General features: G+C 42.4%; 2 protein-coding genes across 3 annotated transcripts; both read left to right on the forward strand.

Moving 5' to 3' along the window:
- Window positions 1–10: 10 nt before the first annotated feature.
- MTRF1L (mitochondrial translation release factor 1 like) lies at window positions 11–11,412 on the forward strand. Of its 2 annotated transcripts, XM_068151646.1 has the most exons (7): window positions 11–496; window positions 2,285–2,364; window positions 3,567–3,750; window positions 5,310–5,473; window positions 6,418–6,535; window positions 8,076–8,212; window positions 10,128–11,412. In XM_068151646.1, the coding sequence occupies exons 1-7, from the start codon at window positions 199–201 to the stop codon at window positions 10,341–10,343; spliced, it is 1,197 nt and encodes a 398-aa protein (XP_068007747.1). In that variant the 5' UTR covers window positions 11–198; the 3' UTR covers window positions 10,344–11,412. The 2 variants fall into 2 exon arrangements, with proteins under 2 accessions (XP_068007747.1, XP_068007751.1); XM_068151650.1 differs by lacking the exon at window positions 11–496 and having other exon boundaries at window positions 2,283–2,364; window positions 3,592–3,750.
- Window positions 11,413–13,445: 2,033 nt separating this feature from the next.
- On the forward strand, window positions 13,446–19,278 carry FBXO5 (F-box protein 5). Its single transcript, XM_068147449.1, has 5 exons — window positions 13,446–13,537; window positions 15,433–16,169; window positions 16,462–16,552; window positions 17,594–17,755; window positions 18,234–19,278. The coding sequence occupies exons 2-5, from the start codon at window positions 15,448–15,450 to the stop codon at window positions 18,483–18,485; spliced, it is 1,227 nt and encodes a 408-aa protein (XP_068003550.1). The 5' UTR covers window positions 13,446–13,537; window positions 15,433–15,447; the 3' UTR covers window positions 18,486–19,278.
- The last annotated feature ends 2,086 nt before the right edge of the window (window positions 19,279–21,364 follow it).

The raw sequence follows: 21,364 nt of genomic DNA on the forward strand, positions 1-21,364 counted from the left end.
AAAACCGAAAGGAGACGAAACCTTTCGTTCGTTTCCGCCAGCGGAGCCCCGATAATTTCCGACTGCGCCTGAGGTCAGCGCCGAGCCACTTCGGCAGTTTCCGGAAACCCGGAAGGAAGGTGGCTGAGTGCGTTCGGAAGTCTCCGGTACGGGCCGGGCTGGCGGACAAGGGTGCTCGGGCTCCTGCTGTTGCCAGGCATGCGGCTGCTCTCGCGAGCTCTTCGCGTGGTGCAAGGCCGCCGGCCCGCCGCGATGTCCCCTCGGAGCCCCCGAGCAGCGCCCGTCGGCTGTAGCGCGGCGGGTACGTGCCTGCTGCAGCCGCACCGCAAGCTGAACGCCCGACCCAGCTTGGACGAGCTGTTCGCCGCCCCCTCCTTACGGCGCCTGCTGGAAGAGCGGGCGCGGGGCGGGGCAGGGCCGGAGCTGGCGGCGCGAATCCAGCGGCTGCACGACAAGGAGCAGGAGCTGCGTGACACACGGGAGCTGGCGAAGCAAGGTGCAGGCCGGCGGCACAGAGAGGGGCGCGGCGAAGGCCGCTGCGGCGCCACCTGGCGGGAATGGTGGGAGGAGCGATTTGCATACACCGACGCGATTGGGGAAGTAGCTCAAGTGGGCGGGCGAAGGCAGTCGCGTGGCGTCTGCTGGAGGCGCGGCGGGAGCGCTGAGACGCGGGAGAATTAAAATCCTGTCAGCAGGGGAAGTCCTGGGCGGTTTCCTGTCGCCTTACGTCACTGAGAGCAAGCCTATCCTCATAGCAGTGGTGTTCCACCCTTTGGATCATCTTTGTGGCCCTCCTCTGGACTCACTCCAACAGTTTTGTATATGGGGATACCAGACATACATGCAGTATTTGAGGTGGGGTTTCACAAAAGCAGTTCTCTTGACCTGATGGCCACACTCCTGCTGATGCAGCCTAGGATATGATTTGCTTTCTGGGCTGCATGAGTGTACTGCCAGCTCACAGTATCGCCAAGGTTGGAAGAGACCTTGAGGATCATCGAGTCCAACCTGTCACCACAGACCTCATGACTAGACCATGGCACCAAGTGCCACGTCCAATCCCCTCTTGAACACCTCCAGGGATGGTGACTCCACCACCCCCCTGGGCAGCCCATTCCAATGACGAATCACTCTCTCGGTGAAGAACTTTCTCCTCACCTCGAGCCTAAACTTCCCCTGGTGCAGCTTGAGACTATGTCTCCTTGTTCTGGTGCTGGTTGCCTGGGAGAAGAGGCCAACCCCTTCCTGGCTACAACCACCTTTCAGGTAGTTGTAGAGGGCAATGAGGTCACCCCTGAGCCTCCTCTTCTCCAGGCTAAACAATCCCAGCTCCCTCAGCCTCTCCTCATAGGGCTTGTGTTCAAGGCCTCTCACAAGCCTTGTTGCCCTTCTCTGGACATGTTCAAGTGTCTCAGTGTTGAGCTTCTCATCAATTAATAGACCAAAGTCTCTTCAGAGGTACTCTCAACCCCTCTGTGCCTAGCCTGTATTTGTTCCTGGAATTGGCCAGACCCAGATGCAGGACCTTGCACTTTGACCTGTTGAGCCTAATCGTCCTGCACCTGGAACAGGTTGCAGAGGGATGTGGTTGAGGAACATTTTTAGCATACTGAAACTAGTACAGAAAAGGAAGTTTTAATAGTTAAATGTTAATGCTGATCAGGTGGGTAATACTTTAGAAGTAAAAGTTTCTCTTATATGCAAGAGTTCTTCCATACCTTTCTTTCTAGTTACATTTAGAAGTTTTTCAGAAGTTGCTCTGGAGTGAACTGACAGAGATAAAATACTCAGCATTCCTTCTCCCATCTTCAAATTTTTGCGTACAGTGATAGGGGTAATAGTCCTTTTAATGACAAGTGTCAGTTGTGGGGCTACTGTGCTCCTTAAATCCTTGATGTTCTTGTCACACTGAAATACAGAATGTAATTTCTTAGAATCACAGAATGGCCGAGGTGGGAAAGGGCCTCTGGAGATCATCAGTCCAGTCACCTGTGCTCAAGCAGGGTCAGGGTTGTGTCCAGTCAGTTTTTGAGAATTTCCAAGGGTGGGCACCACTAATTCTTTGAGCAACCTGCACAGCCACTCTTAATATGTACTGTATGTCTTTGTTACAGGTTGTATTAATCTCATTTTCCGGCAGGTTTAGTACGTTGAGGGGGTTTTGTGTGGTAGGTTGTTGTTTTGGGTTTTTTTTGCAAAGTTCTTGACATGGTTATTTTTCAGAAGATATTCTGAGAGTGGCACTGATACAAGCTTGAGGCTTAACTATACTCAAATATTCCAGATGAGAGTGAAGATTTCCAGAAGCTTGCAGAACGGGAAATTGCCTCCTGTGAAGAAGAGGTAGCTGCACTGAAACAGCAGGTTAGGTACCCTTTAAAATTCTTTGCTTCCTTTTTTAAATTAACAAAGCCAAATTCTCTTCTCATCAAAATGAGATGTATATGATAAACTCTTCTCCTTCCCTCCTTTCAAGTTACACTCCTCAACTAGTGTCTCTTATCTGAGGAAAATGAAAAATGCAGAAGGTATAGAGACAGGCTGTAAGTGTTTACTTGTACCTGAAACTGTTTGAATCAATACATCTTTATAAGTAGGTGTTATATTTGATCTTGTCTGGATGTACCTTTATGGATTTCCTGGTTTTTTTTATCAATTGGTAACATTAAACTTTTGTGGTATCACACAGTAGTTGTATTGAAAAAAAAAAAAGTTTAATACTATGTAACTACTTTAGATGACTATGTTATATAGGTTCTACATAGTGTCTATGTTGTCTAACCTAAAAATACTGATATTTACATAAATTGTTACATATTCCTGATCTTACTTCTGGTAACTTAATGTAGATGGTATTGTCCTGTTATTTATCCCTTCGTTAACAATACAAGTCACATTATAAATATTTTTGTAAGTATAATAATTTTGCCAAAATAAGTAGTAATCTGTGGAAAGAAACATCACCTACTGATCATAAAGGAAGGTGATTGAAAAGCATTTGCAAAGGCTTTTGATCCAGCCTGAAAAATTTTGGTAGTGTTTTTGGTTCTAGTGCATCTTTCTTCTATAGATTTAAGGCTGGTTGTCCCTTTTTAGGTAAGTAAATGAACAATACAGCTCAGTTGTTAAAGGACTGTCCTGAACATCCATACCTCGTTAGCTCTGCAGCTGAGACGAAGTGAAAGGGAGGCTGGAGGGAAGGGAAATGCTCAGCTGTTTTGCAAGAACCAGTTTGTATCCTGTGGTGTCAAAGTGTTGCAGTGTTCCTGATGGGTGAAAACTTCTGTGAAGTTTTGTAGGCCTTGAGAGAGATGTATGTAGCTCCTGTGACAGTGAACAGACACATGGAGTCTTCCTGCAATACAGTGTTCTCCCACTTCATCTCTTAGTGACTGCTACTGCCTCACTGCAGGAGGCATGAGAATCTTGTCCTCTGGGCAGCCAGTCTCTTAATGCAGGAGAAGGTAACCTAGATGAGTTACAGACTTCTCTGGTGTTTTATACTATCTTGATCATGGGTAGCAGTGTCAGAGGGAAGTCTTGTCTGCATATTTTTGTATTCACAGATAGCATTGCTTTTGATTCCTTCAGAAGAAACAGACAAGAGTGATCTCGTCATGGAAGTAACTTCTGGAGTTGGAGGGCAAGAAGCCATGCTGTTCACCTCAGAGATATTTGATATGTATCAACGATATGCTGCCTATAAGAACTGGAAATTTGAAATATTAGAATACTTTCCCAGTGAAATAGGTCAGTAATAAAAATACTTAATCTCTGTTAACTTTTTAATTTAAGTTGAAACATTCATTGACACTTGAACTTCCTGACTACAGGAAGCTAATTTGCACTAACTTAATTTTAGAAGTGCAGTTTTGTTTGAATATCTGAGTACAGTTTTCCTCAGCCTTCTGTATTTGAGAATGAAATTCCATTTCAGAAGTACTGCTAAAATACTAAAGTGATAAAAAATAGTATGTCTTTCAGTAGTTTCGAAAAGTAGAAATAAAACTTAAGTACTTAACAGAAGAAGATTGAGAAAGTGGTGCAGATGTGTTATTTCAGCTTTATTTTTTTACAAACACAGAATCTTCTACGTAGTTACTAAACGTTTCTAGGGTTAATGGATCAGTTTGGCATCTTGGAAGTTTTATTATGGTCCCTTGGAGAGAGTGGCCATAAACTTGAGGTTTAATCTAAAACTTGTTGAATTTCTCATCTAACCCACACTTCCTAAGCTTATCTATGAGGACCTTATGGAAGACAGCATCAAAAGTCTTGCTCTCCCCTCATCTACCCAGCCAGGCATGCCATCATCAAAGGCTATCAGATTGGTCAGGCATGATTTCCCCTTCATGAATCCATTCTGACTACTCCTGATAACATTCTTTTCCTCCTCATACTAAGAGATGACCTCCAGAATGAGCAGTTCCATCACCTTTCCAGGGATGTAGGTGAGGGTCTTCCTTCTTCCCTTTTGAAGACAGAAGTCACATTGGCATTTCTCCAGTCCTCAGGTTCTCAGTCCTCAGTTTTCTGGCCTTTCAAAAATAGTAGAATTAATTAGCAGTAAAATCTGCCATCTCCCAGTACTCAGGAGTGCATTTCAAGCCTATGGATTTAAAGGTGTCCAACTTGCTAGGTGATCTCTAACCTAGTTTTCCTAAACTAAGGGAGAGCCTTCCTTCCTCCAGACTTTCCTGCCTCCAGGGACTGGGATTCCTGAGGGTCAGTCTTAGCAGTAAAGACTTAAGCAAAGAAGGCATTCAGTAATTCTGCCTTTTCTGTATCTGCTATCTTCACAGCACCCACTTTATTCAGCAGTGGGCCCCATTTTTTACCCCCACTGGTAGGATGCATAGAGGAGACCATTTAAGAGGAAGCACATGAAAAATACTCATGCTTTAGTTAGATTTTCTTTTTCCTATTGAATAATAAGGTTCTGAACTAACAATACAAAAAGGATGATGTAGTTTCTGAAGCTGGTGTTCAAAATCTGATCTTTTGGTAAACTTACTACTGGTGTCAGAGTTCTACTATGGTATATGTTTATGTTTGCATGTAAATACATGGTTTGTAGGCAATCTTTTAATATGTATAAAAAATTAAACTGCACTTTAAAAAATAATTTGGCAGTGCTTTACTTGAGATAGCATGTGAGTATGTTTGTTCAGCTCTGTTTTAAGAGTTTTCTTGCATTTTCAGTATAATTCTGCCTAGGTATTTAAGTGGTAAATTCATAAATTTAAGTAAGAACATAGTACCAACAGGTTCTGTTACAGCTTTACAACGGTTTTTCTTCTGTATCTAAGGTGGCCTGAGACATGCAGTTGCCAGTATAGCTGGTCTTGAGGCTTACAAGTACATGAAATTTGAAGGGGGAGTGCATCGTGTTCAGCGGGTGCCAAAGACAGAAAAACAAGGACGCATTCACACCAGCACAATGACTGTTGCCATATTACCTCAACCCACTGAGGTAATATTTATCTTACTGTAACAGACTTTACGATGGGCAATATTTTTGCATGCTGTATTGCTGATACCCAAGTGTTTTTAGTCTTGGTATTGTCTCTTAGTAATTTAAATATTATTTTTTTTAAATCTTAGCTTTTGACAAAGTCATATTTGTTTATTTATTTTTATTTTTGTCTAGAGGGGTGAAATAAAGAATTCCTGGATTTCCTCATAGCCCTAATCACAAGAAAGTCACTGTCAGTTTACTTCACCATAACTGGAAAATTCACTGTGAATACATGACATGTTTTGTGGAAAGCTTTTTATTTTTTTTAAAAGTAACAAAAGTCTGAGTTAGAGAGCTCACAGAGATTTCTTTTAGCACCTCCTCTTCCCCATTTCTATGGTGTCCTCGCTTTCAGCTTCCAAAGTTGTGTGTGATAATTCATTCTCACTGTGTTTGGCTAAAAACAACTGACTAATGAATATTTTTGTGATCTTTGTTTCATCTAACAAGTTGTCAGTGATGTTACTCCTTCCCATTTTCTCTTGAAATTATCTCATTCCTTCTTCACAGAGACCATAGCCCCATTCCAGAGTTAACAAAGGGAATATGTTGCATTTTATGTGGAAAACATCTGGTCAAATTCAGATATTAGTTAACTCTTGAAGGAAGAGGGTGCAGAGCTTTCAGAAGAGGGGGAAGATTAGTGCTAAGATTAATGATTGTGTCTTAAGCTACTATTTGTCTGATTTCCTGACGTTGATCATGTCACATTCCAACCTGGCTACAAAGATTTGTTACCATGTTTATAAGTGGATGCAAGCTACCACTCATAAACTTTGAAAGATTTGATCTTCTCTGAATGTGCTTTGTAAAATAAACCATATTTGACATCTGTCTAGAAAGAAACAACATGTGTTCTTTTTTAATATTTTACTATTTTTCTTTGTCTCCCATGACAGATGAGGCTGCAAATCAATCCAAAAGATCTACGAATAGAAACAAAGCGAGCTAGTGGAGCTGGAGGACAGCATGTCAATACCACAGACAGTGCTGTAAGGATAGTCCATATCCCAACAGGTGCTTCAGTTTTCCCTTAGTACGAGATTGCAGAACTACTGTCAGAATTTCCTTTGAAACAATGGGTTTATTTTCAAACCTGGACAACAGTAGAGTTTTCATATAGTTTTCACGTGTTTATAGTACTCTAAACGCACTACCTTGTGCTCATTCCCAATTTGTAATAATGAAAACCGTTGATTTCAGTAGGTAATGTACCCAATTTGCCACTAAGTGTGACTCTCCTAAGAGCATGCAGATCAGTTTTTATGAAAAAGTTACATGTAAGATTTCTAATAATGGAAAAGAAACTGAAAACCGAGCAGGTTACAATCTGATGATTTGCCCCTTCTTGACTAGTATCTAAAAGAGAGGGGTTTCAACTTCCATATCAAAATGTTTCTTTTAAATGCAGAGCCTGCACAGGATGCCAACTTCCATTTGTCTGCTGGCTCCTTTCCCATAGACTGCACATATAATTAGGAGGCCCATCTCTAGAGCTCAGGTTAGGAAATGTAGGAGGCATAAGATACACCCTCAAATACTACCTTATTTTATCTGTTGTATCTTTTTAAAAAATTATTTACTTTTTATTTTATTGCCATTCTTCATCTTTTTACTTCCCTTTGAGCAATCCACAACAGCTGCCTTGACTTTCATTGCTTTTTAACTTTTCTCTGCATTAGTCAGGCTTTACAGCCTCAGGGCAATCCCATGTGCTCTTCATCTTCACGCAGTGGAGAGGGTAGAATTCTATTCAAGATACAGTGACAAAAGGTACTCAAGATTCAAAAAGTTTTGGATTGTTTGGTGAAAAAAGCCCTGCAAACTAAAGCCAGCAAATGAGCATAGTTTTTGCTGAAGGCAGTTATTAGTGTTTGATATAGCAATCTTAAAATATATTGCAATTTGTTTTGGTGGTTATTCATATTCCTCTTGATCTGTCTTGCACTTGTGTTACTTCTTTCATTTTTCTCATGCTAACTCTCTCTATAAATCTTTATTGTGATGCAAAAAATTAACAATTCTTTTATAAAGTAATACTATTACCAGAGTTATTTAAAACAAATAACAACTTAGCTTGTGTTGTCTTCCTGTATTTCTTCTTCCTGCTCCTTTCTTAGGTGATTCACTTTTCATTTTAACCTATTTTTTTTTAGTTTTGGGAAGAGAAACCAGACTCCTTTTAAAGAAAATTGTTCACATTTTTGTATATTCTGACAATATTCTGTATACTCACTACCTCATGCATTTTACTGCTCCTTTGATCCTAAACTTTGTGGTACTGTGGCCAAAATTTTCAGGTATTAAGGATGTCTTCTGTAAATGATACCGCATCACCTATTTTTTATTTCATTATCCACCTGTTGTCCCAACATACCAAATTACATTTTCTATGTTATGGCTTAAAGCACACAAACAACTCAGTCTGCAATTCTCTCCCAAAGTGTATCACTAGACGTTAATAAGCCTAGGCTTTTGAAGAAAGAAACACCTTATTGTAAGATAATAAATTTAGTATGTAACTGTTAAGTGCTAAATGTCATGATATTTTTGGCAGGAATTGTGTCTGAATGTCAGCAAGAAAGATCACAAATTAGAAACAAAGAGAAGGCAATGCAGATGCTATGTGCCAAACTGTACAATGCCAAACTGGAAGAAGAAACCAAGAAGAGAAACAGTGCTCGAAAAATTCAAGTAAGTTTCACTTAGTAAAGATACTGTTCTGTACAAGTGAATGTTCTTGAGGTAATTCCTGTGTTGAACTGCAAATAGTAAATGGAAATAAACAGTAACAAGAGCACAAGAAGGACTTAAGGGAGAAAAAATGCCCAAAACATTCTGCTTCAGCAGTAGAAGTTATGTATTAGCCAAAATTAAAAGTTTCAGTAGTATGTGAATTCTGGAAATCTAATGAAACAAACTGGATTACAGCATGAAGAATCAGAATAATATTAGAAAAAGATACACTTAAATTATTCTTTTATATGATTGACAAAAATTACTGCATCCCTGGCTTCAGAAGGGTGGGTGTCAGGATGGGGCCAGTCTTTTTACAGTGCCCAGTGACAGGTCAAGGGGTAACTTTATTAGAATTAGAATTAGAATAAACCAAACCAGGTTGGAAGAGACCTTCAAGATCATTGTGTCCAACCCATCAACCAATCCAACCCACCCAAACAGCTAACCCATGGCACCAAGCACCCCATCAAGTCTCCTTCTGAACACCCAGGGATCAGTGCTGGGCCCCATCCTCTTTAACATCTTTATTGATGATCTGGATGAGGGCATTGAGTCGATCATCAGTAAATTTGCTGATGACACCAAGCTGGGGACAGGAGTTGATCTGCTAGAGGGTAGAGAGGCTTTGCAGAGAGACCTCGACAGGCTGGACAGATGGGCAGAGTCCAACGGCATGAGATTTAACACATCCAAGTGCCGGGTTCTGCACATTGGCCACAACAACCCCATGCAGTGCTACAGGCTGGGGTCAGAGTGGCTGGAGAGCAGCCAGGCAGAGAGGGACCTGGGGGTGCTGGTTGATGGTAGGATGAACATGAGCCTGCAGTGTGCCCAGGCAGCCAAGAGGGCCAATGGCATCCTGGCCTGCATTAAGAACAGTGTGGCCAGCAGGAGCAGGGAGGTCATTCTGCCCCTGTACACTGCACTGGTTAGGCCACACCTTGAGTACTGTGTCCAGTTCTGGGCCCTTCAGTTTAGGAAGGATGTTGACTTGCTGGAACGAGTCCAGAGAAGGGCAACGAAGTTAGTGAGGGGCTTGGAACACAAGCCCTATGAGGAGAGACTGAGGGAGCTGGGGCTGCTTAGCCTGGAGAGGAGGAGACTCAGGGGTGACCTTATTGCTCTCTACAACTACCTGAAGGGGGGTTGTAAACAGGCAGAGGTTGGTCTCTTCTCCCAGGCAGCCAGCACCGGAACAAGAGGACACAGTCTCAGGCTGCACCAGGGGAAGTTCAGGCTGGAGGTCAGGAGGAAGTTTTACACGGAGAGAGTGACTGCCCATTGGAATGGGCTGCCTGGGGAGGTGGTGGAGTTGCCGTCACTGGAGGTGTTCAGGAGGAGACTTGACAGGGTGCTTGGTTACATGGGTTAGTTGATTGGGTGGTGTTGGGTGATAGGTTGGACGCGATGATCTTGAAGGTCTCTTCCAACCTGGTTTACTCTATTCTATTCTAATGCTTACCTTCAATGACGGCGACTCCACCACCTACCCGGGCAACCCATTCCATAGCGCAATCACTCTTTCTGTATAGAACTTCTTCCTAAACTGGCACAAGTTCCATCTAAACATGAGGAGTAACTTCTTTAATTTGAGGATGAAGGAACTCTGGAGTAGGCTGCCTGGAGGGATCATGGGGTCTCCGTTTCTGTTGACGTTCAGAACCTGCTTGGACATGTTCCTGTTACTTTCTCTGGGTGAACCTGTCCTGGCGAGGGGATTGGACTTGATGATGTCCACAGGTCTTTTCCAACCCCTGCCATTCTATGAACTACTGAACTATAACACATTTTTTATAATTGTGGCAGGAGGAGAAAGCTTTCACTTTAGCTGCATAATCAGTATTTCATCCTGATTCTTCTCATTTGATAGATTGGCACAAAAGGAAGATCAGAGAAGATCAGAACATACAACTTTCCGCAGGACCGGATTACTGACCACAGGATAAGCAGATCAGTGCATCATATTGAATCTTTCATGTTAGGGGAAGAAATGCTAGATGAAATGATACAAACTCTGAGCACATATGCTGATTACGAATCTTTAATGGAAGTTATTTCAGAAAATGAAAAAAAGAATCTATCCTGAATGTTGCTTTTAGTCATCCCATTGCAACAAGTACAAGTCTGCAAAGTAGCTTGTTGGAGCACCACCTAGAAAATGCAGCTGCCTTTTGGATTATGAAAGACATCACAACTTCTTTCCTCGTGACTGATGAACAGTTTTCGTATTTGCTGAGTTAAAGACTTTAGTACCTTTATATGAGACATTATTGCTGCGGCAGTCCACTTAAAAAGTAAACTTGACAGAACAAACTGCAGTTTTTAAGTTTCTGCGTTGAGAAGATACTGATACACCACCCTTGAAAGGTACACATTAAAAATGACCTATTTCTAGTTCTAGTTTAAACAAGTTTAAACATCAGTACAGAGTCAGTTTACTTGAGAGAACAAAAACATCCTATTTTGAGTGACTGTAAGAAAGTGATAAATAAATTACGCCACTACTTTATCTTCAGGTTTGTTAATTGCTTATATGTGACATGGGAGAGGGCATCAAAGTGTATCTTCATCATGTTTTCATGGCCTTCTGGCTCTTACTAATACAAACAAAAATGTTTTAGGAATATCTCTTGTTCCAAAAAAACAAAAAAAAGCTGTGGAAGCCAAGCATCAAGTTGTGTGAATTGTTTTTGAAAAGGCTGTTTGTGTTCTTTAGTCAAAAGTGAAAATAATTGTTGCAATTATTGTTTGGGTGATATTTCAGTCTCCATTTGGCTTCAGCTCAGTGTTTCTTTTATGTTTTTAATGGACTCTCCAGTTTATTGATTTTTCTAAAAGTTGCACAATATGAACAGCATCTCAGTGGTTTTGTCTGTTTAACAGCATCTTAAAACATTTGATCTCTGAAAGCAAAGTAAAACTTTAACCTTTCTAATCTACAGATATATCTGTACGTAAAGAAGACTTTCAGCCCTTATATTTAATTTATTGTTTTAGACTTTAACCCTTATTTTACAGTCCCAAATATGTATGACTATACAAAACGCGCAGCTTTCATGCCACACTATCCCACTACATATTGTATCTATGCATGTGTGTATACACAAACAGAATGTATTTGAAATATAAATAAGAAATTGGAAGTTAAGGAAGAATGCTGCCATGAATACCGGGGTGTTTACCTGTCACAGTCTTCTTCCCTTCACTTAAGTCAGCTATGTCTTACCAAGGGATGTATGGAGTTTATGATTCCTTCTAACTTGAGTTTCATATTCCTCTAAACAAATATGGGCCATCAGCCAGGTCCAAACACTAGACTACCGTGTTAAACGGATATAAGCCTTCAAACCTTTGTCACCCTAGGCCTTCTCTGACAGTTCAGCTGGTGGCCTGGCTGGCCAGATCCTGCCTGGCCTTCCTGTTCTTGTCTAGCTCCTGCACAGACACTAGATATGTTATCTTGAAAGCAGCCAGCTTCTGGTCAGTGTGAGGAAAAGCCAAATACGCTGTGGTTCTGGCAGGAGGCTTGCAGAGGTATGCCAAAAATGGCATCTGACTGCATCATACAAAGTGTACTTGAACTATCTTGAGGGTTACCTCCTTGGCCTGTCATGGCAAGCATCACTGCATAAAGACTCAAGGTCCATTACTTGCTTGGTATTGATTTTAATACAAGACCTATTGTCTCACAGAGTTAAATCTGGCTGGCACCCAGTCACTAGTGGTGTTCCCCGGGGTACTGGGGCCTGTCCTCTTCAATATCTTAGTAAGTTTGCAGATGCCACCAAACAGGTTAGACCGATGGGCCAAGGCTAATTCTATGAAGGTCCTCCACCTGGGTCACAACAACCCCACAGTAAGCTACTGATTTGGGATGTGTGGTTGGAAGGCTGCATCTTGAAGAGGGGCCTGGGGTTGACAGTCAACTGAACATGAGTCAACAGTGTGGCCAAGAAGGCCAATGGCATCCTGGTTTGCATTAGAAACACTGTGGCTAGCAGGAATAGGAAGATGATCATCCCCATGTATTCAGCACTGGTGAGGCAAGTACTGCTACTTGTTCAGTATTGTAGTATTACATAGTATTACTATTTCATTCAGTTCTGGGCCACTCACTACAGAAAGAACATCAAGGTGCGTCCAGAGAAGGGCAACAATGCTCTTGAAGGGCCTGGAACACATGACCTAGGAGGAGTGTGTAAAGGAGGTAGGGTTATTCATTCTGGAGGAGGCTGAAGGGACATCTTATTGCTCTTTATGACTACCTGAAAGGAGGTTGGAGCAAGGAGTGGGACAGCTCTTTTTGTCCTTGGTGGCAAGTGGTGGGACTAGGGGAAATGGTTCAAGCTGCACTAGAGGAGACGTTCAGGATGGATATTAGGAAATACTTTTGCACAGAAAAGGTTATCAAACTTTGGAGTGGCCTGCCCCTGGGTGAAGTGGTGGAGTCACTGTCCCCAGAGGTTTTTAAGCCATGTGTGGACCTGGGGCTTAAGGACACAGTTTAGTGTTGACCCTTCAGTGCTGGGTTGAAGTTTGGAGCGGATATATTCTGTGATTACAAACGCAGCCCACCCTGAGCTGTGAGCGGGTATTTGCAGCAGCTGTGGGATCCCTCCATCCAAGCCCCCTTGGCTGCTCAGCTCCCAGGAGAAGTCCTCACACTGCCAACTACTACTAACATCGATTGCACTTTAAAATACAGTTTTTCCACAAGGAGAAGCCCAGGTGTACGATCCACCGCCAGATTTAGATCCTTCTCCTGCGGAGGATGATCAGGGTGTGAGACGTCCCAGGCACAGCCATTGATGCAAATGTAAACTAGGCGCCAGGCGATACTCAGGTGCGTGTCACGTCACCCCCATAGCACAGATGCCAGTGGTTAGTTCAGGAGAACGCCGTGAGGCCGCCCAGCTGCCGGAGGGCGGGAGGAAGAGGCGGGCAAGCCGCCAGGCGGGAGACGCTGCCAGCCCTGCCGCGCGCTGCCCCAAGCTCTTGTTCCCGAGCCCCGCCCCACAAGGAGCGCGCGCGCGCCACCTCTCCACCACTAGTCTATTTCTTCACTGGCCGAAGAGGGAAAATATGAGCTGACTTGGCTCCGCCTAGGGCACCGAGGATTGGTCCCCGCCTTATGCTCACTTCCTATTGGCTGAGCCGCCCCTGTCGGCGACTTTCGATTGGCCGACAGGGATTTGGATACCAAATTCAAAGTTTTTAAAAGTACCCAGCGAGGGCTGCCGCGCATTCACTGCCGGCGGCCGCAGCGGAGCTGCCCTGTAGGTGAGTGCGTGCGGATCGCAGGGGCCCTGTGGCAAACCCGATTTGGGGCAGCGGGGCGCTGCGATGAAGACTCAGGGGTAGGAGCGATTTGTGGCTGTGGGATGCTGTGGTGAGGGCTCTGTAGTAGAGTTATTTCAGGGCAATGGAATGCTGTAAGAGAGGGCTCTGTAGCCGGCGTGGTGGGGACCGGTATATGTAAGTGTAGGGATTTTATGTGTTTGTGGAGCTCTGAGAGGATGCAGGAGAAGTGCGGATGGGGGCTCCGCCGCTCTCCCCAGCCTCCTCCCGCGGTTATACCGCCGGCGGGATGGGATGGAAGTGGACGGCGGCGCATAGGCAGCCGCGAAACGCCCGGGTCCCGCCACCGAACGGCGTGTGGGGCGCGCCCCGCTGCACATTAGTGGGGGTCGGGCCTGAGCCGCGGTGGGTAGTACTGCTCCCGCCGGCGGGCTGCGGCTAGTGGGGAGGTGCCGCATAATCTCCCGCCCGTAGGGCCACGCCAGGCATCCCCCCAGAGCTCTCCCGGCCGTCTCGGCGCCACCATTTTTGGGGGCATCTTTCAACGTGGGTGGAAGCGGAGACCCCCAAAGGCACAGAAAGAGTTTCCTGAGGCCATGGGGCACGGCAGGCGTGAGAGCTGGTCTGCCGGTCTCCGACCTGGGCCATCTTGAGCGCGGAGCAGGAGCAGCTTGACAGTGTTTTGGGCCCCCCCGGTTGAGCCCACTGCTCCAGGAGGTCGGAGCTGGCCCTGGAGCCCCTAAATACGGCGTGGGGACATTTTCCAGATCTGCAGGATTTCATCCCTAAAGCTCCTTCGCTCGCTCGCGGCGCGCGTGGCGAAGGGGGAAGGAAAGAAGGAGGCTTAGCCAGGAGATTGTAGCTCTCTCAGCTCATACTGTACAAAGCCATAAGCATATTTGCTCCTTTCTTCCACCAAATGTATGGACGAAGAAGGGGCTTCTGCTCTGAGACGTTCAAGAAACACATTTTTCTAATTTTTCCAAAACTCCTAGATGTGCTTAAATCCTTTGAAATACCTACTCACGTGGGGGACCTTGTTTTCTTACGAACTGTTGAACGTTATTTTCCCCTTAAATATAACACGGCAGTGATGGCTTCCTTCTCCCCTTCAGTCCTCGCCCATCCCCCCCGCCGTTGTTAATATAGATAGCACCACACTTCGGGGGGGAGGGGAAAGAAACGGGGTAAGAAAAGCTCGACTTCCCGACAATATCTGTTGACCTCCCACCTTCTTAAAATCATGCTTATAAGTAGCCTTATTTCACTTTGTTTAAGCAGTGCTAGTTCTAATTGTAATTTACACAGACATGTGGGCACTCAAGCTTTTTCTGTGCCACTTGGCTTCCTCCTCTTTTAAAAATGCCAGATACCTGGCTGCATCAGCAGCATTGCCTCTGGCCTTGGGTGTAAGCTTCTGGCTGCTGTGGACTAGCTGTACCCCTGCGTGGGCCTACAGTCACTCATGTAACTCTGCCACTGATGTCCTTTTCAGAGGCTCTAAGTGTTCTGAGTATGTAGTTGCATTTAAGGTAGGAATTGGAGGTATTGATGTGCTAAACGTAATCTGTACTGGTGGAATGGTGACAAAGTCAGTATTCTTGCTCCACCTATATGCACCATAAAGGTCTAGTTTCAAGAAGAATTTATATAGATTTCCTATGTGGTCGTTCAAATCTTTCCACTAGTTGTCTGTATTTTAGATGCTAGAAACATGGTGGTCTTAGAGGTCCTTTCCAACCATTGTGATTCTGTGAAAATGAGTTAAGAAGCTTAAAATTCATGATTCTGAAGGAAGGCATAATCAGTTCTTTATAGGAAGAAGAATTTGTGATACAGTTTATGCTGTGTTGTAATACTATTCTTGTTTCTTGCAGGATAGAAACAAAATAATGAAATCAAATTTAAACAACTCTTTCAAAATGAAATGCAGTTTTCATTGTGCATCTCTTCATGCTGATTGTGCACCACTGAAGTCTGCTATGGAGAACACAAGACTGGAAGAATCCTGCCACTTGAATTATGAGAAAGGCTTTTGTAAAAGCTGCACTGAAGAGCATCAGAAAGTACTCCCTAGTGACTCATACCATGTAGCCAAAGGAATTCTAGATCCTGAGGATGAAAGAAGACCTGTACATAACAAAGAAAACAAACAAATAAACCAGAGACTGGATGAAGGTATCTATGAAATGGAGGCCCTGGAACACAGTAAATTTAATGAGGACAGTGGTTATTCCTCTATGTTAAGCAATCAATATGCTGATACAGTAGAACATGATGATAGTATACCTTTGGCTGGGAATATCTGTGGCACACCAAAGCAATGTCTTGTGAAGAACCAAAACCAAATTCAGTTTTCAAAAAAGACTTTGTTGCCAGTAATCCATTATGAAGAGATGATTTGCTCAACTTTGAAAAAAAGTGGTAAAAAAAATCTGAAGTCTTGGGCTGCAGTAGAAAAAATTGTTTTCAGAGGAAAGGTTGAACTTTGTAATCTAATTGGAAAGAAAATGGGACTAGACAGAATAGACATTCTTGCTGAACTCTTCCAAAAGAACCTGAAGCATGTACTAGCAAATATTTTAAGGCATCTTGGTGAGATGGATTTAATAAAGTAAGTATTTTGATCTCATTTTATTAGGAAAGTTAAAAGAACACTAATCAGGTGTCTTAAGAATGTTCTAGATATGGGGCCTGTGACATTTAATCACTGGTTAACATCATGTATTGATATACTAAAACACAAAGTGTTAATGTTTCCTTGGAAGGCAATTAACTATCAGGACTGTGAACATAATTTCATACTACACATGAAAGAAAAAGATTGCATTAGATATTCACACTATGAAATAAACAGTTTTTCCCTTTCCTAGGAGGTAACTGATATGTTTTTATTGTCATTGCAGCTTTGCCAAAGTCAGCACAACATGGCAGAAGATTCTGCAAGAAGATAAACGGATTTTCCAAAAGTATAGTAAAGCTGTGAAAAGCTATTCTGTAAGTCTCTGCTTCGGTTTGGTATTGCAAGTCTAAACCAGCCATGTCTTTTTGCCATTTTAGGACTCTTCCCAATCTTAAGAGATTTCAGAAAAGTTTCTCAGATTGAAAATGTCACTCTAGCATCTTAATTTAAGATATCCTGTTCAAGTATTGCTAGTCACATCACTCTTTGGAGCCCAAGGAAAGTTGCCTGTAAAGATTACCCAAGGAGACATGAATATCTTAAGAATTTTCATGTCCTGTGTTACAGAGGAAGGCAGGAAGGAAAGGATCAGTTACAGCACTGCCTGCTGGTCAAGGCTTGGAGGCTCTCAGCAGATGCTTTCTTGCTTCAGTGTCCCCACTGATCCAGAAGGGAGAGAGACTGAGAGAAATGGCTCAAATGACTGTGACACTCATATTTCTCTCCTTATGCTTTCTAGCAATTCTGAAGTGCAATGTGTTGCTTACAGAAAACTGAAAAGCTTTTTGCATTGCAAGCTATTCCTAATGCCTATTTGTATTGTGAAAAAAAGAATAAAGATCCAACCCCAACAGCATTGTGCTAAGGCAAGATTCTTGTAAAACACTTAAGAGTGTTTTTCTTTTTTGAGAGAAGACAGTGAAACAAGGCTTAGGATCTGCCACAGAATAAGGCTGACCACTAGCATGGATTTTATGTAGTATTTTGTATTGCTAGTCTGCTGAGGTGATGAAACAGTTGGACACCACTGAATATTCATCTCAAAGTTTGATTTGCTCCCTGGCTTTACAATTTTTAAGTTTGAACTGCAAACTTAGAAAACTGGTGGGAGGAGTTTACTTCTCAAGGAAAACTGCAAGCATCTCTGTTCACCATAAAGAATTTGGGATATTTCTTTGTGCTTTAAAGCATTGTGATGGTTTGGTTACATGCCTTGCTTACATAATTATGATGTGTTAACATGATACAAGTAAGTTGCATTATGTAACAGAATGTAGTTGGTTTTGGTGGCCTGATATAGGGGTCTGTCAGATAAGTCTCTTCTCAAATTTTATTCTTGTTTTTATTTTCACTAGAATGCCACTGAGACATCAGAGAACACTGCAACAAGGGAGTTTGTCCTCTACCGAGCTGCTTTAGCTTCCATTCAGAAAGCAATCCCACCTGTCAACTTGAACAAAAAAGGCACCAGATCCAAAGCATCCAAGAATCACAGCAGGCTCATGGAGTTCTCTGAGGTAACTGATTTCCTCTCACCTTCAGTTTCTTACATGTTATGTAGCGCACAATCAGCTTGTAAAGTGTATTTCTGAGACTTCTGGACACATGGCTCACTTCTCAAAAATGCTAATGATTTGAATCAAAAGAAAATAAACTTGAACTATTATTAAAGTTAACTAAATAACCATCCTTGGATGAAGTTTGGATGATTCAAGAGGGCTGGTTTTCTTACTGCTTTCTATTTAGCCTGTCTTCTTCAATTTAAAATGTAAGGAATTTTAAATTGACTACTTTTCTTCCAGTCCAAAGTATCTGCAGTTAGACTTGTCGAGTCTACATCTGAATTTGATACACCCAGAATTAGGCTAAATTTGTAATATCTGTTTGGAGTACGAGAAATTATAAGATGTTTTGTGGCACTTAGATACATCAGAGAATGTTTCATATGTGTATTTACCCTCCTCACTATTTTCTTTATATGCTTTTTTCCAACAGGCTGCCAAGACCTTGAAAAATACTGAAAGCCTTAAAATCTGCCATCAGTGTGGCTCACCTGCAAAGTATGACTCCTATCTGCAAAGGGCAACGTGCAATCGTGAAAGTTGTGGATTTGACTTCTGCACAAAGTGCTTGTGCAACTACCACAACTCCAGTGACTGTATGAGTAGCAAACCAGTGAAACCGAACTCTAAGCTGGGACCACTTCCTGGGACTAAAAGAAGCAAAAAGAATCTACGCCGATTATGATCCAGCCATCCCAATATATACCCTTGAATGTGGGGGGTTTTAAGATACAAAACTATCCACAAAGAAAATCAAATGTGGAAGTGCTTTCTGCTATTCTATTTTTTTAAAGATTAATTTTATTATTCCTCTGTACTATTTAGGTGTGTTGGAGTTCCTAGGAATTGTCACAAATATCCATTAGAAAATATTTTTAAATTTATATATTTAAAAGCAAATTTTGAATGAATTCTAATAACATTCTCATTCTTGTCCTGGTAATTCTTCTACTGTGTTTCAGTCTTCAAAACACCCCATGACAATGAACAAACCCAAAACAGTTTTGACAAGTTACCTTCCACGTGTAGCCCTAGCAATTCTTGAATGCCTGGAGGGGGAAACTTCAGTTGTGTTTTATTTATATTTTTACTATTCTTCAAAAATCAATGAATTTATGGTAAGAATGTTCAGCGAGGCAAGTGAAGTCCCTTTTAATGTAAAATGATGAGTCCAGGTTTTATTACTACTTTTTCCCAAGGCTTTGCCATAATTTTATGACGTGAAAGTTCAAAATACCATTATCTTTGTTTTGTCTTATGTGAATTTTGAACTGTTCTTGATCTTCCCATTCCTTGATCTCTGAATTCAGAAACTTCATGTTTTCCTTGAATTGAGGGGATAGTCTTTCCAACTTGAAAAAAAGTACTGTATCATGGCTATACTGCTAAAAAAACTGCCACTTTTTTCAAAATCATAAGATAAATTTTTAATATTTGTATATATTTGTAAATACTGCTTTAAATATTATTCCTGTGTGTCTTGTAAATGTAAAAATAAATTACTATTCTTAACTTGTTTGGTGAATCTGTTCTTCCTTATTATCATAAAAGATTCCTTTTTGTGCTCAGCTCTCAAGTCTTCTAGTATGTGCTTCTTAAAACTGTTGATTTAACAAAAAGGGAATGTGGTTTTCTGTAAAGCATACTGAATCCATTTGCATGCTATGTTCCTGCAGCTTACCTAAAGGCTCTTGACAGTAGTTGCCAGTATTTCCTAGAACCAATACGTTCAATGGAGAATTTTCTGTTGGCTGAACTTATTGCAGAACTAACTCCCTGGTTTGTGATCTCCTAGCAAAGAAAGACAAGCTTTCAACAAAAGGACTGATCATTTTCTGGAAATGTCTGGGATGATTTTTTTTCCTTCCTGTTAACTAGATAACAGGCTGGGAAGGCAGCATTGTAGGTTCTGCTCCTTGAATTGCAGTTCTATAATGCATGGCAGCTTTTCCTCCATATGTTAATTTTTCATTTGTGACAGCAGCGTTAGAAACAGTTGAGCAAGACCTCTGTCTTGTCACTTTTTATGTGGCAAACCTTATCTCCTAACTTAAACTTGAGACAAGAGGCTGGCTGAGTTAAATCAAGAACTTTTAATTACCTACATCTTGTTGATATGGATATGTACTTCTGGATATGTTCAAGATCTGAGAATGAAAGGTAGACGCTTTCCATACTATATATACATTATTCTGGTAATTAGGCCATTTTATCAACCAGTCCTGCAGGCCAGGAGAATGGTGTTTGTATGGAAGTAACAACCTGTAAGTACTGGATATTGGTATCTCCCAGTGTTATTTGAGAGATGTGGAAAAGGCAATGGTCAGGGACTTGATATGTGTGCAACTACGTTGAGTCTGTTAGGCCATGGGCCGAGCACATAAATACTACAAGCAACTGTTATAAGGTTTTCATCTGTCTATTGAAATTCCTCTGTCTAGAAGAGTACAGATACCTTAATGTGACTGGACAGGACTGCTCCTTTGTACATTGATTTTGAGAAATTTAGCACAGATATCCACTGGTGTTGCAGAGTATGATACATCTTGAATTAGAATTTTCATTTACCTCTTAAAGTTTGGTGCTTACTAGGGGGAACTCTCCATTCTCTAGTAGGCCTAACAATGTGTACACAGAAGGGGGGGGGGGGAGGTGGGAACTGCTTTATTGTTTGCTTCTGGTAGAAATTACTTTTCATGCATAATTTTGAGTTTTGAGGAAGATTCCTAGTTATCTCCAGACAAGGAGGAGGAATTGGACTACATTGTTTCTTCAGTAATCACAGCTGGAGAGGAGCATCATGACATATTTTTCACTAACAGAATTCTGAATGTGAGTGGTGAGACCCTGGAATGGGTTGTCCAGGGAGGTGGTTGAGGCCCCGTCCCTGGGGGTGTTTAAGAGCAGGCTGGATGAGGCTCTGTCCAGCCTGATCTAGTGTGGGGTGTCCCTGCCCATGGCAGGGGGGTTGGAACTAGGTGATCCTTGTGGTCCCTTCCAACCCTGAATGAAACTATGAAATTATGAAACTATGAATAAGAGGCAATTTGCCTGAAACAGTGCTGGAAATGTCAGATTATTTCCACCAAAACTTTGCCCAAGATATAATGGGGCTGCTACAAATTATCACAGATGTTTCTTTCCTCTTGCCTTATCTTTTGTCTTTTTCTGATCCTCGGGTCCTTGTCAGCCAGCTTCAGTGTTAATGGTCAAAATTGACATTCATGACCCAAGCATCAGTTCCCGCCCTTGCATTACAACAGCTCTATGCTGCAGGCTTAAGGAAGAATGTCTGCCGAGCTGCCTAGTGGAAAAGAAACAAGGTTTTGGGTGACAGACAGCTGAATATGAACCAGCAGTGTGCCAAGGTACCCAAGAGGGCCAGCAGCATTCTGAGTTGTATCAGAAATAGTGTGGCTAGCAGGACTAAGGAATTAATACTGAAGAGGCTGTACCTGTGTTCACTTTTGCCCCCCTCCCGCCTCCCCAAGAAAGACAATGAGGTGCTGGAAAGAGTCTGGGAAAGAGCAACAAACTTGGTAAAGAGTCTAAAGAGCAAGTCTT

Source organism: Melanerpes formicivorus, unplaced genomic scaffold (genome assembly GCF_026170545.1).
Source record: "Melanerpes formicivorus ecotype bairdi unplaced genomic scaffold, bMelFor1.0.p_v2 SCAF_2, whole genome shotgun sequence".
Taxonomy (NCBI): Eukaryota; Metazoa; Chordata; class Aves; order Piciformes; family Picidae; genus Melanerpes; species Melanerpes formicivorus.

What these genes read in the sequence shown, in the direction of transcription:
- MTRF1L (XM_068151646.1), top strand. Translation starts at nt 199, where the DNA reads ATGCGGCTGCTCTCGCGAGCTCTTCGCGTGGTGCAAGGCCGCCGGCCC. An exon ending in TAGCTGCACTGAAACAGCAG is followed by an intron (nt 2,365 to 3,566) that starts GTTAGGTACCCT and finishes TTGTATTCACAG; the next exon opens with ATAGCATTGCTTTTGATTCC. An exon ending in TATTACCTCAACCCACTGAG is followed by an intron (nt 5,474 to 6,417) that starts GTAATATTTATC and finishes CTCCCATGACAG; the next exon opens with ATGAGGCTGCAAATCAATCC.
- FBXO5 (XM_068147449.1), top strand. Translation starts at nt 15,448, where the DNA reads ATGAAATCAAATTTAAACAACTCTTTCAAAATGAAATGCAGTTTTCAT. An exon ending in GGTGAGATGGATTTAATAAA is followed by an intron (nt 16,170 to 16,461) that starts GTAAGTATTTTG and finishes TTGTCATTGCAG; the next exon opens with CTTTGCCAAAGTCAGCACAA. An exon ending in AAGCTGTGAAAAGCTATTCT is followed by an intron (nt 16,553 to 17,593) that starts GTAAGTCTCTGC and finishes TATTTTCACTAG; the next exon opens with AATGCCACTGAGACATCAGA.